Genomic DNA, 17,442 nt, shown 5'->3' on the forward strand with positions numbered 1-17,442 from the left:
TCCACCCGCCCGCACCCCAAAAACCCCCCGGGACCCCCCCCAAAAAACCCCACCTCCAAATCCACTCCCTGCACCCCCAAATCCCCCCGCAGCCCCTCCCCCCGCGCTCGGTTCTGCCCCTCCCCCCCCCCCAATCATGTGACCCCCCTCCCCCTCCAGAATTCCCCAAATTTCCCAAAATTCCCCCAAATTCCCCCAAAATGTCGCCCCCGCACCCCAAAATTCGCCCCCCACGCTCTCGGCCCGGCGGGCCCCTCCCCCACCCACCCCCTACAATTTTGGGACCCCTCCCCCACCTAAAATTTGGGGCCCCTCCCCCCCCCCCCCAAAAAAAATGGGATTTGGGGTCACCCCTCCCCCCGCGGCCCCCGGGGGGGTTTTGGGGTTTGGAGGGGGGGGGGAGGGGATTTTTTGGGGGGGTTTGGGGTGTTGGGACCCTCACGCCCCCTCCCCCACCCCCCCTTCTTGCCCCTCCCCCCCCTTTCCCCTCCCCCCGCGGGGTTTTGGGATTTTTTTTTTTTTTTAAATACTCTCGGAATTGCAAAAAAACAAAAGAAACAAAACAAAAAAAAAACACAAAAAGGAAAAAAAAAATATTCCAGGATAAAAACCAAAAAAACCCATAAAAAAACAAAGAAAAAAAAAAAAGAAATAAAAATAGGGATTTGTTTTTTTTAGGGTCCTCCAGGTTCTTCCCAGAGCCCACCCCGACCCCAAAGGGACCCCAAAATCCCCTAAAACACCCAAAGAGACCCCAAATTCCTCCCGAATTCCCTCAGGAACCCCAAAATCCCAAAGGGGCCCCAAAATTCCCCTGAATCCACCCCAGAAAACCCCAAAATTCTGAATTTCCCCAGGGACCCCAAAAATTTCCTGATTCTTCCCAAAATTGTCCTGAATCCACCCAGGGACCCCAAAATTCCTGACACCACCCCCTCCCCACTTCAGTGCCCCCACTGGGAGGGGACTGGGCCGTACTGGGGGTTACTGGTCCAAACTGGGAGCCCTGGGGGGGTCACTGGGGGTGACCCTGGGGGGCACTGGTTTGTACTGGGGGTCACTGGTCCAAACTGGGAGCCCTGGGGGGGTCACTGGTCCAAACTGGTCCAAACTGGGAACCCTGGAGGTCACTGGGGGGGTCACTGGTTTGTACTGGGGGGGGGTCACTGGGGGCACTGGTCTATACTGGGAGCCCTGGGGGGGTCACTGGGAGTGGTCCCTGGTGGGGGGGGGGGGGGTCACTGGTCCAAACTGGGAGCCCTGGAATTCACTGGGGGGGTCACTGGTCCAAACCGGGAACCCTGGAATTCACTGGGGGGGTCACTGGTCCAAACCGGGAACCCTGGAATTCACTGGGGGGGTCACTGGTCCAAACTGGGAACCCTGGAATTCACTGGGGGGGTCACTGGTCCAAACTGGGAACCCTGGAATTCACTGGGGGGGTCACTGGTCCAAAGTGGGAGTCACTGGTGGTCACTGGAGGTCACTGGGGGGTCACTGGTTTGTACTGGGGGATCACTGATGGTCACTGGTCCAAACTGGGAGCCCTGGGGGGGGTCACTGGGGGTGCCTGAGGGGGTCTGAACTGGTCCCAACTGGTCCAAACTGGGAGCCCCGCGCGGGCCCTCAGCGCCCCCTTCCGGCCAAAGCCGCCCGGTCGCCATGGCAACGCCAGGCTCCGCCCCCCGCGCGCTCCCATTGGCCAGAAGTTGCAGCGCGCTCTCCCATTGGTCGCCGTTCCCCGCCCTCCCCTTTAACCAATCAAACCACGCGGGCGGTGCCTTTCGGACCAATCAGCGAGCGCTGCTTTGAACCGACGGGAAGAGCAACCAATAAGAGCGCGGAGGGGGCGTGTCCCGCTCAGCACCTGGCGGGATGGGCGTGGCTTTGGATGGGGCGGGGGCGGGGCTTGGCGGGGCGGGGCGGGCGCACCTGGAGCGGGGCGGCGGCGCCATGGCGGGAGCGGAGCGGGGACCGCGGGGACAGCGGGGACAGCCCCGGGGACAGCCCCGGGGACAGCGGGGACAGCCCCGGGGACAGCGGGGACCGCCCGGGGCGGGGCTGCGGCTGCTGCTGCTGCTGGGGGGGCTCGGTGAGTGCGGGGGGGGCTCGGGGAACCGGGGGGAACCGGGGGGGACCGGAGGGGACTGGGGGGAGGGATTTGGGGAGGGGGGAGGAGAAACCGGGGGGGGGGTGGAGGAAAAATTGGGGAGGGGGCTCCGGGAACTGGGGGGGGAGCGGGAAATTGGGGAGGGCGGGGAATTGGGGAAGGGGGGGGTAAAACTGGGGAGGGGGCTCGGAGAACCGGGGAGGGGAACGGGAATTGGGGAGGGGGCTCAGGAAATGCGGGGTCGTGAACGGAGGGGGACAAACGGGGGGCTCCGGTAGGGAGGGGAGGTGGGGGGGGGTCGGTGGGTACCAGGGAGGGCTCGGGAAATGGGGGAGGGGTCGTTAACGGGGAGCACGCGGGGGGCGGGCGGGGGAAGATCGGTAGCGGGGGAGGGGTCTGGGGTCACCCCGGGGGGTCAGGACCGGGCCGGGGTCACCGGAGGCGATTCGGACGGGGGGGGCGGATCGAGGTCCCGGTGTGGGTTTGGGGGGGACACTCGAGCCGGTCTCGGTACCGGAGAGGCGATGGGGACCCCCCAGCCCCCCCAGAAAGGTTCCCGTGCGGTGCCGGTACCGGCCGGGGGGGGGCTCAGTGTTTGTGCCCCGGGACCCCCCGGTTCGGGGTCACCGGGAGGGGGAACGGCGGCTCCGGGACCCCCCGAGCCCCGGGAATTCCGGGGGGTCCCGGCGGCGCATCCGGAGCGGAGGCACCGGGAGCGGGGGTGGGGGCGGGGGTGGCCTTCCTGTCCCCTCCATTGTGTTCGACAGTCCCGGGATTAACCCGATCCCGCCTGGGCTGGACCCGGCCTGAGTCGGGATTAACCGATCCCGGTTTACTTAGACCCAAAACGGGTCGGGACTAACCCAGTCCCGGTTTATTTGGACCCAAACCAGGTCGGGACTAACCCAGTCCCGGTTTATTTAGACCCAAAATGAGTCGGGACTAACCTGATCCCGGTTTATTTGGACCCAAAACGGGTCGGGACTAACCCAGTCCCGGTTTATTTGGACCCAAACCAGGTCGGGACTAACCCGATCTCGGTTTATTTAGACCCAAACCAGGTCGGGACTAACCCGATCCCGGTTTATTTAGACCCAAAATGAGTCGGGACTAACCTGATCCCGGTTTATTTAGACCCAAACCAGGTCGGGACTAACCCGATCTCGGTTTATTTAGACCCAAAATGAGTCGGGACTAACCTGATCCCGGTTTATTTAGACCCAAACCAGGTCGGGATTAACCCAGCCCCGGTTTATTTGGACCCAAACCAGGTCGGGATTAACCCAGCCCCGGTTTACTTAGACCCAGACTGGGCTGGGATGAGCCCGATCCCAAATTTGGTCCCAGCTCAGGTTGGGATTTTCCTGATTCCGCCTCGTTTGGACCCAAACCGGGTCGGGATTTACCCAATCCCGGCAGATTTAAACCCGGTCCTGGCAGGCCCCGACTCCGGCTTGATCCCAGACTCCCACGGGATGTTCCCATCCTTTGTTTATTCCCCAAATCCACCCAAACATCCCCAAAATCCCATCCTGATCCCGATTTCTCTCCCCCAAACCCCGACTTTTTCCCCCAAATTCCGATTTTCACCCCCAAATCCCAATTTCACCCCCCAAAATCCCAAGTTTTCCCCCAAAAAGTCCCGAATTTTCCCCCAAAAAGTCAAGATTTTTCCCTCCCAAATCCCGAATTTCCCCCCAAAAATCCCGATTTTTCCCCAAAAGTCCCGATTTTTCCCCCAAAAAATCCCCATTTTCCCCAAAAATCCCGATTTTCCCGCCCGGGTTTCGCTTGGCAGCGGCCCCGGGGTGCAAAGGTGGCGCGGGCGGGTGGCGGCCGAGGCGTTCCCGGCGACATTCCCGGTGACAATCCCGCTTGGAATGAGTCACCGGAGCCAAACCCGGCACCGGGGATGTCCCAGCTCCGGGGATGCGACACGGGGGGGACAAAGAGGGGACACGGTGGGGGGGGACGCACGGGCGTGTCCCCGCGCCCGCGGAGCTCGGGGAGTTGCGACATTCTCGGCTGGTTCCTGTGAAACTGGGCAGGAAATGGGCAGAGACTGGGTTGGAACTGGGAAAGAACTGGGCAGGAACTGGGCAGAAAATGGGCAGGAACTGGGGAGAAACTGGGAAAGAACTGGGGAGAAACTGGGCAGAAAATCGGCAGGAACTGGGGAGAGACTGGGCTGGAACTGGGGAGAAACTGGGAAAGAACTGGGCTGGAACTGGGGAGAAAATGGGCAGGAACTGGGAAAGAACGGGGCAGAAACTGGGGAGAAACTGGGCAGAAAATCGGCAGGAACTGGGAAAGAACTGGGCTGGAACTGGGGAGAAACTGGGAAAGAACTGGGGAGAAATTGAGCAGAAACTGGGCAGGGCAGGAGTGGCCGGACGGGATTTTCCGGCTCCCGGTGACCGTGCCCAGTGACCTCCTGGTGGCCATGCCCGGGGCTCCCGGTGACCTCCCGGCCCCGGTGGCCCCGCCCTGGCTCGCGGTGACCTCCCCCCCCTCCCCGGTGTCCCCGCAGCCGCGCTGGCCGCAGCCCAGGTGACCTCGGAGGACCAGGAAGTGCCGGAGCACAAACGTGAGTGTCCCCGGTGTCCCCGGGAGTGTCCCCGGTGTCCCTGCGGTGCCACCAGCCTGGGGACACATCCGGGGCCATCCCGGTGGGGGCTGCACCCGGGGAGGTTTGGGGGGGTCGGTTTGGGGTCAGCCTGGTTTGGGTGGTCCCAGAACCGATCCCGGTTCTGTCTGATCCCGTCTGACCCTGGTCCCGGTCCTGGTTCTGTCTGACCCCGGTCCTGGTTCTGTCTGCCCCTGGTCCCGGTTCTGTCTGACCCCGGTCCTGGTTCTGTCTGCCCCTGGTTCTGTCCGGTCCCGGTTCTGTTCTGCCCCCGATTCTGGTCCCTGTTCTGTTCTGACCCCGGTCCCAGTTCTGCCCGGTTCTGTCTGACCCTGGTTCTGCCCGGTTCTGGTTCTGGTTCTATTCTGACCCCAGTTCTGTCCCCGCTTCTGTCTGACCCCGGTCCCAGTCCCGGTTCTGTCTCACGCTGGTTCTTCCCAGTCCTGGTCCCGGTTCTGTTCTGCCCCCGGTTCTGCCCGGCTCTGACCCCGGTCCCAGTCCCCATTCTGTTCTGACCCTGGTTCTGGTCCCAGTGCCGGTTCTGACCCCAGTCCCTGTTCTGTTCTGGTCCCAGTGCTTTTTCTGTTCTGACCCTGTTCCCGGTTCTATTCTGGTCCCGGTGCCGGTCCCGGTTCTGACCCCGGTTCCGGTGCCGGTTCTGACCCGGTTCTGTTCTGACCCCGGTTCTGGTTCCAGTTCTGACCCGGTTCCCGGTTCTGTTCTGACCCCGGTTCTGGTTCCAGTTCTGACCCGGTTCCCGGTTCTGTTCTGACCCGGTTCCCGGTTCTGTTCTGACCCGGCTCTGACCCGGTTCCCGGTTCCCGGTTCTGTTCTGACCCGGTTCCCGGTTCTGTTCTGACCCCGGTTCCGGTCCCGGTTCTGTTCTGACCCGGCTCTGACCCGGTTCCTGGTTCTGTTCTGACCCTGGTCCTGGTCCTGGTTCTGTTCTGACCCGGTTCCCGGTTCTGTTCTGACCCCGGTTCCGGTGCCGGTTCTGACCCGGTTCCTGGTTCTGTTCTGACCCGGTTCCCGGTTCTGTTCTGACCCTGGTTCCGGTCCCGGTGCCGGTTCTGACCCGGTTCCCGGTTCTGTTCTGACCCTGGTCCTGGTCCTGGTTCTGACCCCGGTTCTGACCCCGGTTCTGGCCCGGTTCTGACCCGGTTCCGGTTCTGTTCTGACCCGGTTCTGACCCGGTTCCCGGTTCTGTTCTGACCCGGTTCCCGGTTCTGTTCTGACCCCGGTTCCGGTTCCCGGTTCTGTTCTGACCCGGCTCTGACCCGGTCCCGGTTCCCCCAGCCGTGGAGCTGCGCTGCGCCGCGTTCCGCTCCAGCTCCGGCAGCGCCCGCATCGAGTGGAAATTCCAGAGGGGCTCATCCCTGGCACTGATCTACTACGAGGGGGAGCTGACAGGTACCGGGGACAGCGGGGACATTGGGGACACTGGGGACACTGGGGACAGCGGGGACACTGGGGACAGCGGGGACACTGGGGACAGTGGGGACAGCGGGGACATGGGGGACAGCGGGGACACTGGGGACATTGGGGACAGCAGGGGACACTGGGGACATTGGGGACAGCAGGGGACACTGGGGACATTGGGGACACTTGGGACAGTGGGGGATATTGGGGACATTGGGGACAGCGGGGGATATTGGGGACAGCGGGGACATGGGGGACACTGGGGGATATTGGGGACACTGGGAACATTAGGGACATTGGGGATATTTGGGATATTAGGGACACCAGAGACCTTGGTGTCTCTGGGGATGTTGGGGGACATCAGGGGACAATGGGGACAGAGGGTACATTGGGGGCACTGGGGACAGAGGGGACATTGGGGGCAGAGGGGATAGCAGGGACAGTGGGGACATTGGGGACAGCGAGGACATTGGGGGACACTGGGGAAACTGGGGGACATTGGGGATATCAGGGACATCGGGGACACCCAATGGGACATCGGGGGACACCAGGGGATATCGGGGGACATCGGTGGGCCCTGTGGGGACATTTTGGTGGGGGGGTCCCAGAGCCCACGGGGACATTGTGAGTCCCTGTGGGGACATCAGGGCTGTCCCTGTGGGGTCCCAGCCTTGTGCCCTGCCGAGCTGCACTGGGGGGACACCGAGGTGTCCCTGTGGTGTCCCCTGGGTGTCCCTGTTTGGTGTCCCCGTGGGGCTGTGGGGTGTCCCCTGGGTGTCCCCTGGGTGTCCCCTGGGTGTCCCAGCTCGGTGTCCCCCAGAGCCGTACCAGGGTGTCCCCATGGGGCTGCGGGGTGTCCCAGGGGTGTCCCCTGGGTGTCCCAGCCTGGTGTCCCCCAGAGCCGTACCAGGATGTCCCCGTGGGGCTGTGGGGTGTCCCCTGGGTGTCCCCTGGGTGTCCCCTGGTGTCCCAGCTCGATGTCCCCCAGAGCTGTACCGGGGTGTCCCCGTGGGGCTGTGGGGTGTCCCCTGGGTGTCCCCTGGGTGTCCCCTGCTGTCACAGCTCAGTGTCCCCCAGAGCCATACCGGGGTGTTCCTGTGGGGCTGTGGGGTGTCCCCTGGGTGTCCCAGCTCGGTGTCCCCCAGAGCCATACCGGGGTGTCCCTGTGGGGCTGGGGGGTGTCCCGGGGGTGTCCCCTGGGTGTCCCCTGGGTGTCCCAGCTCGGTGTCCCCCAGAGCCATACCGGGGTGTCCCTGTGGGGCTGTGGGGTGTCCCGGGGGTGTCCCCTGGGTGTCCCCTGGGTGTCCCAGCTCGGTGTCCCCCAGAGCCGTACCGGGACCGTGTCCAGTTCTCGCCCACGTCCATCCGGTTCCAGTCGGTGACGCGGGAGGACAGCGGGAAGTACATCTGCGAGGTGGTGGGGGATGGCAGCCAGATCGCCAAGTCCGAGGTCAACCTCATCGTCCAGGGTGAGGCCACCCTGTCCCCAACCCCGGCCTTGTCCCCTGTCCCCAACCCCGGCCTTGTCCCCTGTCCCCAACCTTGGCCTTGTCCCCTGTCCCCAACCCCGGCGTTGTTTCCGTCCCTGGCCTTGTCCCTCCTACCCATTCCTGGTGTTGTCTTTTGTCCCCATCCTTGTCCCTCTCTGTTGTCCCTGGCTCAGTCCTTGTCCCTGTCCTTGTCACCCATCCCTGGCCCTGGCCTTGTCCCCATCCCTGGGGTGGTTCTGGGTGGTGCCATCACTGTCCCTGTCCCGTGTCACCGTGACTCCGGGCAGTGCTATCCCTGTCCCCATCCCTGTTCCTGTCCCTGGGGTGACTCTGGGCAGTGCCATCGCTGTCCCTGTCCCTGTGCCCGCAGTGCCCCCGGGGAAGCCCCTGGCACACGTGCCCAGCTCAGCCACGGTGGGTGCCCGGGCTGTGCTGTCACTGTCCCTGGCGTGGCTCTGGGCAGTGTGTCACTGTCGCTGTCCCTGTGGTCACTCTGGGCAGTGCCATCACTGTCCCTTGTCACTTCCCTGTGGTCACTCCGGGCAGTGCCGTCCCTGTCCCATGTCACAGTGACTCCGGGCAGTGTGTCACTGTCACTGTCCCTGTCCCTGTGGTCACTCTGGGCAGTGTGTCACTGTCACTTCCCTGTGGTCACTCCGGGCAGTGCCGTCCCTGTCCCATGTCACAGTGACTCCGGGCAGTGTGTCACTGTCGCTGTCCCTGTGGTCACTCTGGGCAGTGCCATCACTGTCCCTTGTCACTGTCCCTGGGGTGACTCCAGGCAGTGTGTCACTGTCCCTGTCCCTGTGGTCACTCCGGGCAGTGCCGTCCCTGTCCCACGTCACAGTGACTCCGGGCAGTGTGTCACTGTCACTGTCCCTGTCCCTGTGGTCACTCTGGGCAGTGTGTCACTGTCACTGTCCCTGTCCCTGTGGTCACTCTGGGCAGTGTGTCACTGTCCCTGTCCCTGTCCCTGTGGTCACTCCGGGCAGTGTGTCACTGTCACTGTGGTCACTCCGGGCAGTGAGTCACTGTCACTGTCACTGTCCCTGTGCCCGCAGTGCCCCCGGGGAAGCCGCTGGCACACGTGCCCAGCTCAGCCACGGTGGGTGCCCGGGCTGTGCTGTCACTGTCCCTGTGGTCACTCTGGGCAGTGTGTCACTGTCCCTGTCCCTGTGGTCACTCCGGGCAGTGTGTCACTGTCACTGTCCCTGTGGTCACTCTGGGCAGTGTGTCACTGTCCCTGTCCCTGTCCCTGTGGTCACTCCGGGCAGTGTGTCACTGTCACTGTCCCTCTGGTCACTCCGGGCAGTGTGTCACTGTCCCTGTCACTGTCCCTGTGCCCGCAGTGCCCCCGGGGAAGCCGCTGGCACACGTGCCCAGCTCAGCCACGGTGGGTGCCCGGGCTGTGCTGTCACTGTCCCTGTGATCACTCTGGGCAATGTGTCACTGTCACTGTCCCTGTCCCTGTGGTCACTCTGGGCAGTGTGTCACTGTCGCTGTCGCTGTCCCTGTGCCCGCAGTGCCCCCGGGGAAGCCGCTGGCACACGTGCCCAGCTCAGCCACGGTGGGTGCCCGGGCTGTGCTGCGCTGCTCCGAGGCCCAGGGCTCGCCCCCTCCCACCTTCCGCTGGTACAAGGACGGCACCGAGCTGCCCCAGGACCCCAAATCCAGCCCGGCCTTCCGCAACTCCTCCTACAGCCTGGACCCGCGCACGGGGGAGCTGGTCAGTGCCGGGGCCCTCCTGCCCCTCTCCCTCTCTTCCTGCCCCTTTTCCTGCCCTTTGACCTCTCCCTTTCCCCTTTTTCCTGTCCTTTTCCCTCTCTTCCTGCCCCTTTCCCTATTTTCCTCTCCCTTTCCCTGTTTTCCTCTCTCTTTCCCCCTATTTTCCTGCCTTTTCCTGCCCTTTTCCCTCTTCCTTCCACATTTTCCTGTCCTTTTCCCTCTCTTCCTGCCCCTTTCCTCTGCTTTCCCCTCATTTTCTCCCTTTTCCTGCCCTTTTTCCCTGTTTTCCTCTCCCTTTCTCTGTTTTCCTCCCCTCTTTCTGTCCTTCTCCCTTTCCTCCTTTTCCTGCCCTCTTCCCTCTCCCTTCCACATTTTCTCACCCCTTTCCCTCTTTTCCTCTCCCTTTCCCATTTTTCCTGTCCTTTTCCCTGTTTTTCTCTCTTTTCCCATCCCTTTTCCCTGTTTTCCTCTCTTTCTCTCTTTTCCCATTTTCCTCTCATTTCCTCCTTTTTCCTGCCCCCATTTCTCCCCTTTTCCCCCCATTCCCCCTTCATTTCCTCCTCATTTCCCCCCCATTTCCTCCTCTATTTTTTCCCCACTTGCCCCCTGTTCCCCTCTATTTTCCTCCCATTTTTCCCCAGTTCCCCCCATTTTTCTCTCCATTTCCCCACATTTTCCCCATTTTCTCCTCTATTTTTCCCTATTTCTCCCTTATTTCCCCCATTTTCCCATTTTTTCCCTGTTTTCCCCCATTTCCCTGCCCTGTTCCAGGTCTTTGAGCCCGTGGGGGGCTGGGACACGGGCGATTATCACTGCGAGGCCTCCAACAACGTGGGCAGCCCCCAGAAATCCGACGTCTTCCGCATGGAAGCCAGTAAGGAGCGATCCCGATCCCCATCCCCATCCTGATCCCCATCCTGATCCCCATCCCGATCCTGATCCCAATCCCCATCCTAGTCCTGATCCTGATCCCAATCCCCATCCCAGTCCTGATCCCAATCCCCATCCTAGTCCTGATCCTGATCCCAATCCCCATCCCAGTCCTGATCCTGATCCCAATCCCATCCTGATCCCGATCCCGATCCCCATCCCAGTCCTGATCCCGATCCTGATCCCAATCCCCATCCCGATCCCCATCCCCATCCTAATCCTGATCCCAATCCTTGTCCTGATCCCCATCGTATCCCAGTCTCAATCCTGCCCCCAATCCCCATCCCAATCCTGATCCCAATCCCGATCCCCATCCCATCCTGATCCCAGTCCCAGTCCTGCCCCCAGTCCTATCCCCATCCCAATCCCAATCCCATCCTGATCCCAATCCTGATCCCCATCCCCTTCCCAATCCTGATCCCCATCCCCATCCCAGTCTCAATCCTGCCCCAAATCCTGATCCCCATCCCAATCCCGATCCCAATCCTGATCCCAATCCCCATCCCAGTCCTGATCCCAATCCCCATCCCGATCCCGATCCCCATCCTAATCCTGACCCCAATCCTTGTCCTGATCCCCATCCCATCCCAGTCTCAATCCTGCCCCCAATCCCCATCCCAGTCCTGATCCCCATCCCGATCCTGATCCCAATCCCCATCCCCATCCTGATCCCAATCCCGATCCCCATCCTGATCCCAATCCCCATCCCCATCCTGATCCCCATCCCCATCCTGATCCCAATCCCGATCCCCATCCTGATCCCAATCCCGATCCCCATCCTGATCCCCATCCCCATCCTGATCCCAATCCTGATCCCCATCCTGATCCCAATCCCGATCCCCATCCTGATCCCCATCCCCATCCTGATCCCAATCCTGATCCCCATCCTGATCCCCATCCCGATCCCCATCCTGATCCCAATCCCGATCCCCATCCTGATCCCCATCCCCATCCTGATCCCAATCTCCATCCCAATCCTCATCCCCCCCAGTCCAGTGGGATCCCTCCCAATCCCACGGGATCCTCACCAATCCCGTGGGATCCCCCCAGTCCCTCCTGATTCCCCTGATCCCGCTGGATCCCCCCTGATCCCGTGGGCTCCCCCTGATCTCCTCGATCCCCCCAATGATGTGGGATCCCCCCGATCCCGTTGGATCCCCCCAATCCCATTGGCTCCCCCTGATCTCTCCGATCCCCCTCACCCCTTCTGATCCCATGGGATCTCCCCAGTCCCATTGGATCCCCACGATCCCCCTGATCCCGTGGGATCCCCCGATCTCCCCGATCCCCCTCACCCCTTCTGATCCCGTGGGATCCCCCCAGTCCCGTTGGATCCCCGGGATCCCCCCGACCCCCTGGATCCCGGGATCTGCCCGCTCGCTGTCCCGCAGGCGAGGTGAACGTGGGCGGCATCGTGGCCGCCGTGGTGCTGCTGCTCCTGGTGCTGGCGCTCGCCGCCTTCGGCGTCTGGTTCGCCTACAGGCGCGGCTACTTCAGCAGTGAGCGACTGGGGGGGACTGGGATGGGACTGGGGGGGACTGGGACGGGACTGGGGGGGACTGGGGGGGACTGGGAGGGACTGGGAGGGGACTGGGAGGGACTGGGACGGGACTGGGAATGGACTAGGGGGGACTGGGATGGGACTGGGATGGGAGGGAGAGACTGGGATGGGACTGGGATGGGACTGGGAGGGACTGGGAATGGGCTGGGGGGGACTGGGAGGGACTGGGATGGGACTGGGATGGGACTGGGAGGGACTGGGAATGGGCTGGGGGGGACTGGGAGGGACTGGGAGGGACTGGGGGGGACTGGGAGGGACTGGGAGGGACTGGGATGGGATTGGAATGGACTGGGAGGGACTGGGAGGGACTGGGAATGGGCTGGGGGGGACTGGGGGGGACTGGGATGGGATTGGAATGGACTGGGAGGGACTGGGATGGACTGGGATGGGACTGGGATGGGACTGGGATGGACTGGAGGGGACTGGGAATGGACTAGGGGGGACTGGGAGGGACTGGGGGGGACTGGGAGGGGACTGGGAGGGATTGGGATGAACTGGGGGGGACTGGGGGGGGACTGGGAGGGAACTGGGAATGGGCTGGGGGGGACTGGGATGGGAGGGAGAGACTGGGATGGGACTGGGATGGGACTGGGGGGGACTGGGAGGGACTGGGAGGGATTGGGATGGGAGTGGGGGGGACTGGGATGAACTGGGGGGGACTGGGAATGGGCTGGGGGGGACTGGGATGGGATTGGGATGGGAGGGAGAGACTGGGATGGGACTGGGATGGGACTGGGATGGACTGGGAGGGGACTGGGAATGGACTGGGGGGGACTGGGAATGGACTGGGGGGGACTGGGAGGGACTGGGGGGGACTGGGATGGACTGCGGGGGACTGGGAGGGACTGGGATGGGATGGGAATGGACTGGGAGGGACTGGGAATGGCCCCGTGTCCCCGGGGATGTCCCAGTGTCCCCGTGTCCGTCCCCGTGTCCCAGGAATGTCCCCCCTGTGTCCCCTCCCCTCCCTGATCCCCGTTTTTTCCCTTTCTTCCAGAAAAAACAGAGTGAGTGACACCAGAGCCACCTCCTCCTCCTGGGTGACCCCACCCCCCTCAGTGTCACCTCGGTGTCACTTTGATGTCCCCCCGGTCCCTGGGGTGTCCCCCGGGTGGGGACAGAGGGGACACGGGGGGGTGGCACATCCCAACCTCCCGGTTTCCCCGCAGCGCCGGTGGGAAGAAGGTGATTTACAGCCAGCCCTCGCGGCGCAGCGAGGTGAGGACAGGGGACACCGGGGACACCGGGGACACCGGGGGACACCGGGGACACTGGGGACACCGGGGACACCGGGACCTGCCACCGCCCTGGCGGGGACACCCCGGTGGCAGGGGGACAACCCGGTGTCCCTTGGCAGGAGGGTGCTGGCGGGTGCTGGGGGGGGGGATGGTGTCACCTGGGATGTCCCCAGTGATGGCCCCGTGTCCCCATGGATGTCACCGTGTCCCCATGGATGTCCCCATTCCTGTTCCCATGTCCCCATGGATGTCACCGTGTCCCCATGGATGTCCCCATGGATGTCACCGTGTCCCCATGGATGTCACCGTGTCCCCATGGATGTCACCGTGTCCCCATTGATGTCACCGTGTCCCCATCAATGTCCCTGTCACTGTCCCCATCAATGTCCCTTTACTGTCCTCATTAATGGGCCTGTCACTGTCCCATGGCTGTCCCCATCGATGTCCCCATGGCTGTCCCCATGTCCCCATCAATGTCCCCATGGCTGTCCCTGTGTTCTCGTTGATGTCCCTATGGCTGTCCCCATGTCATCATGACTGTCCCCATGTCCCCATCAATGTCCCCATGGCTGTCCCCATGTCCCCATCAATGTCCCCATGGCTGTCCTTGTGTCCCCATATCTGTGCCCATGCCAGTCCCCATCAATGTCCCCGTGGCTGTCCCTGTGGCTGTCCCCGTGTCCCCATGGCTATCCCCATTGATGTCCCCATCAATGTCCCCATGGCTGTCCCCATGTCCCCATTGATGTCCTCATCAATGTCCCCATGGCTGTCCCCGTGTCCCCATGGCTGTCCCCATGTCCCTGTGGCTGTCCCCATGTCCCCATGCCTGTCCCCATGTCCCCATGCCTGTCCCCATCAATGTCCCCATGGCTGTCCCCGTGTCCCCATGCCAGTCCCCATCAATGTCCCCATGGCTGTCCCCGTGGCTGTCCCCATGTCCCCATTGATGTCTCCATCAATGTCTCCATGGCTGTCCCCGTGTCCCCATGGCTGTCCCCATCAATGTCTCCATGGCTGTCCCTGTGGCTGTCCCCGTGTCCCCATGGCTGTCCCCGTGTCCCCATGGCTGTCCCCATCAATGTCCCCATGGCTGTCCCCATCAATGTCCCCATGGTTGTCCCTATGGCTGTCCCCGTGTCCCTATGGCTGTCCCCGTGTCCCTGTGGCTGTCCCCGTGTCCCTGTGGCTGTCCCCGTGTCCCCATGGCTGTCCCCATCAATGTCCCCATGGCTGTCCCCATCAATGTCCCCGTGTCCCCATGGCTGTCCCTATCAATGTCCCCGTGTCCCCATGGCTGTCCCCGTGTCCCCACAGGGCGAGTTCAAGCAAACCTCCTCGTTCCTGGTGTGAAGTCGTCCCCGCCGCCCCCCGGACGCTTTTTCCCAGTTCCCGGAATTCCGCAGGATTTGGGGATTTCTGGGGAATTTGGGGAATTCCCGCAGGATTTTGGGAGTTCCTGTGGGATTTTCGGAATTCTGTGGGATTTTAGGAGATCCACGGGATTTTTGGAATTCTGTGGGATTTTAGGAGATCCCGTGGGATTTTTGGGAATTCCCGCGGGATTTTTGGGAATTCCTGCGGGATTTTTGGGAATTCCGTGGGATTTTTGGGAGTTCCTGTGGGATTTTCGGAATTCTGTGGGATTTTAGGAGATCCCGTGGGATTTTTGGGAATTCCGTGGGATTTTTGGGAGTTCCCGCGCGATTTTTGGGAGTTCCTGCAGGATTTTTGGGAATTCCCGTGGGACTTTTGGGAATTCCCATGGGATTTTTGGGAATTCCATGAGATTTTTGGGAGATCCTGTGGGATTTTTGGGAGTTCCTGCAGGATTTTTGGGAATTCCGTGGGATTTTTGGGAGTTCCTGTGGGATTTTCGGAATTCTGTGGGATTTTAGGAGATCCCATGGGGTTTTTGCGAGTTCCCGTGGGATTTTTGGGAATTCCCGTGGGATTTTTGGGAATTCCCGCGGGATTTTTGGGAATTCCCGCGGGATTTTTGGGAATTCCCGTGGGATTTTTGGGAATTCCCGCGGGATTTTCGCCGCAGTTTTTTTAACGCCTCTCCGGTGCCTTCGCCGCCGCTGCCTCTGGAACTTGGGGGTCCCTCTGTCCCCTCTTGTCCCCCCCCATTGTCCCCTCCCATTGTCCCCCCCTTGTCCCCTCCCCTCGTTCCCCCTTTGTCCCCCTCGTGCCCCCCATTGTCCCTCCCTTGTCCCCCCCCCCATTGTCCCTCCCTGTCCCCTCTCTGTCCCCAGGGGGGCTCTGGGAGGGGGCGGGGCTGGTGCCACCACCTGGGGACAACGCCAGTGTCCCACTGGTCCCAGTGCCCCCCCTGTACTGGGAGCGTGGGGGGGGTACTGGAAATAAACCTGTGTCCTTTACCTGGCCTGGTGACACTGGGGGGGACACTGGGGACATTGGGGGGACACTGGGGGGGACCCTGGGGACATTGGGGGGACATTTAGGGGACACTGGGGACATTGAGGGGACATTCCAGGGGGACCCTGGGGGCTGGAGGGGACCCTGAGAGACACTGGGAGGGTCCCTGGTGACATTGGGGGACCCCTGGGGACATTGGGGGTGGGGGGTCCCTGGGGGCTGAGGTGACATTGGGGTCACAGCGGGGACACTGGAGGAGCCTGGGGACCAAAGGGGACCCTGGGAGTCACCGGGGAACCCCTGAGGGGACATTTGGGACCCCTGGGGACATTGGGGGACGTCTCTGGGGCTGAGGGGACATCGGGGGACGCCGTGGGGACACTGGGGACACCCCCCACCATCGACGTCACCTTTATTGAACTCCTGCCCCTCCCCCCCCGCCCCCAAACCGAGCTCGGGCCCCCCCTCGGGGTGGGGGGGGAGGGGCGGCTTTGGGGGGGTCCCGGGGGGGGGTCCCGCTCCTTCCTCATTACTGACACCTTTAATTAGTGGCGCTAATTGCCCCGGCGCGGGGGGGCCGCGTTAATTGCGGGGTCTACGTTAAGCAGCAGCGACGGGCGGGGGGGGGGGGAGGGGACCCCGGCCCGGGGGGGGAGGGGACACGGTGGCCGATTATCGGTGACACCCCGGGGGGACCCCCCGACACTGCCCGGAGTGGGGGGGGGGGGGGGGGTCCAGCGCTTGGGGGGGTCTGGGGGGGTGGGGGGGGGGGGGGGGTCTCCTGCCTCAGTTTCCCCTGGCAGGGGGGGGAGCAGCGGCGCCCTGGGGGCTGGTGGCACCTCCAGGGGTTGGTGGCACTTCAGGGGTGGTGGCACCTCCGGGGGCTGGTGGCAGTTCTAGGCATTGGTGGCACTTCGGGGCCGGTGTCGCCTCCAGGGGTTGGTGGCACTTCCGGGGACTGGTGGCATCTCCAGGGCTTGGTGGCATTTTGGGACTGGTGGCACTTCCAGGCATGGTGGCGCCTCCAGAGGTTGGTGACGCTTCCAGGCATTGGTGGCACTTTGATGCTGGTGTCACCTCCAGATCTTGGTGGCATCTCCAGGGGTTGGTGGCACTTTGGGGCTGGTGTCACCTCCAGGGCTTGGTGACACCTTCAGATGATGGCACTTCTAGGGGTTAGTGACACTTCCAGGCACTAGTGGCACCTCCAGGCACGGGTGGAATCTTGGCTGGTGGCTCTTCTGGGCATTGGTGACACTTTTAGAGACTGGTGGCACCTCGGGGCTGGTGGCACTTGCAGATGTTGGTGACACTTCCAGGCATTGGTGGCACTTTGGGGCTGGTGTCACGTCCAGATGTTGGTGACACCTCCAAGGACTGGTGACACCACCAGGGCTGGTGGCACCTCCAGCTGTTGGCAACACCTCCGGGGGTTGGTGACACTTTGGGACTAGTGGCAGCTCCAGACATTTGTGTCCCCTTGGGGCTGGTGACACTTCCAGACTTGGTGACACTCTGAGGCTGGTGACACCTCCAGGGGCTGGTGACAGTCGGGGGCTGGTAACACTTCCAGAACTGGTGACACTCTGAGACTGGTGACACCTCCAGGCATTGGTGACACCTCCAGGGCTGGTGGCACCTCCAGTTGTTGATGTCCCCTTGAATCCAGTGACACCTCCAGTTGTTTGTGTCCCTTTGGGGCTGGTGACACCTCCAGATGTTGATGTCCCTTTGGGGCTGGTGACATGTCCAATTGCTGATGTCCCTTTGGGGCTGGTGACACCCTCAGATGTTGATGTCCCCTTGAATCTAGTGACCCCCAGATGCTGGTGTCTCTTTGGGGCTGGTGACACCTCCAGATGTTGATGTCCCTTTGGGGCTGGTGACACTTCCAGATGCTGGTGTCCCTTTGGGGCTGGTGACACTTCCAGATGTTGATGTCCCCTTGAATCCGGTGACAC

The 17,442-nt window shown here is 62.5% G+C and overlaps 1 protein-coding gene across 2 annotated transcripts; it reads left to right on the plus strand.

The window, feature by feature from the left end:
- The first annotated feature begins 1,935 nt into the window (after positions 1-1,935).
- On the plus strand, positions 1,936-15,483 carry F11R (F11 receptor). 2 transcript variants are annotated; one of them, XM_059871173.1, is made up of 9 exons: positions 1,936-2,092; positions 4,641-4,697; positions 6,033-6,146; positions 7,481-7,624; positions 9,169-9,371; positions 10,142-10,244; positions 11,692-11,803; positions 13,031-13,079; positions 14,417-15,483. In XM_059871173.1, exons 1-9 carry the CDS (start codon positions 1,954-1,956, stop codon positions 14,450-14,452), a joined length of 957 nt encoding a protein of 318 aa, XP_059727156.1. In that variant the 5' UTR covers positions 1,936-1,953; the 3' UTR covers positions 14,453-15,483. The 2 variants fall into 2 exon arrangements, with proteins under 2 accessions (XP_059727156.1, XP_059727154.1); XM_059871171.1 differs by lacking the exons at positions 9,169-9,371; positions 10,142-10,244; positions 11,692-11,803; positions 13,031-13,079; positions 14,417-15,483 and adding an exon at positions 8,707-9,089.
- The last annotated feature ends 1,959 nt before the right edge of the window (positions 15,484-17,442 follow it).

The sequence above is a fragment of the Haemorhous mexicanus genome, chromosome 31, assembly GCF_027477595.1.
Source record: "Haemorhous mexicanus isolate bHaeMex1 chromosome 31, bHaeMex1.pri, whole genome shotgun sequence".
In the NCBI taxonomy this organism is placed as follows: Eukaryota; Metazoa; Chordata; class Aves; order Passeriformes; family Fringillidae; genus Haemorhous; species Haemorhous mexicanus.

Bases quoted from the DNA above. Each gene is read 5' to 3' on its own strand.
- F11R (XM_059871173.1), top strand. From the start codon at position 1,954: ATGGCGGGAGCGGAGCGGGGACCGCGGGGACAGCGGGGACAGCCCCGG. The intron at 11,804-13,030 runs GCGACTGGGGGG...GTTTCCCCGCAG, and splicing joins CGCGGCTACTTCAGCAGTGA to CGCCGGTGGGAAGAAGGTGA. The intron at 13,080-14,416 runs GTGAGGACAGGG...GTGTCCCCACAG, and splicing joins AGCCCTCGCGGCGCAGCGAG to GGCGAGTTCAAGCAAACCTC.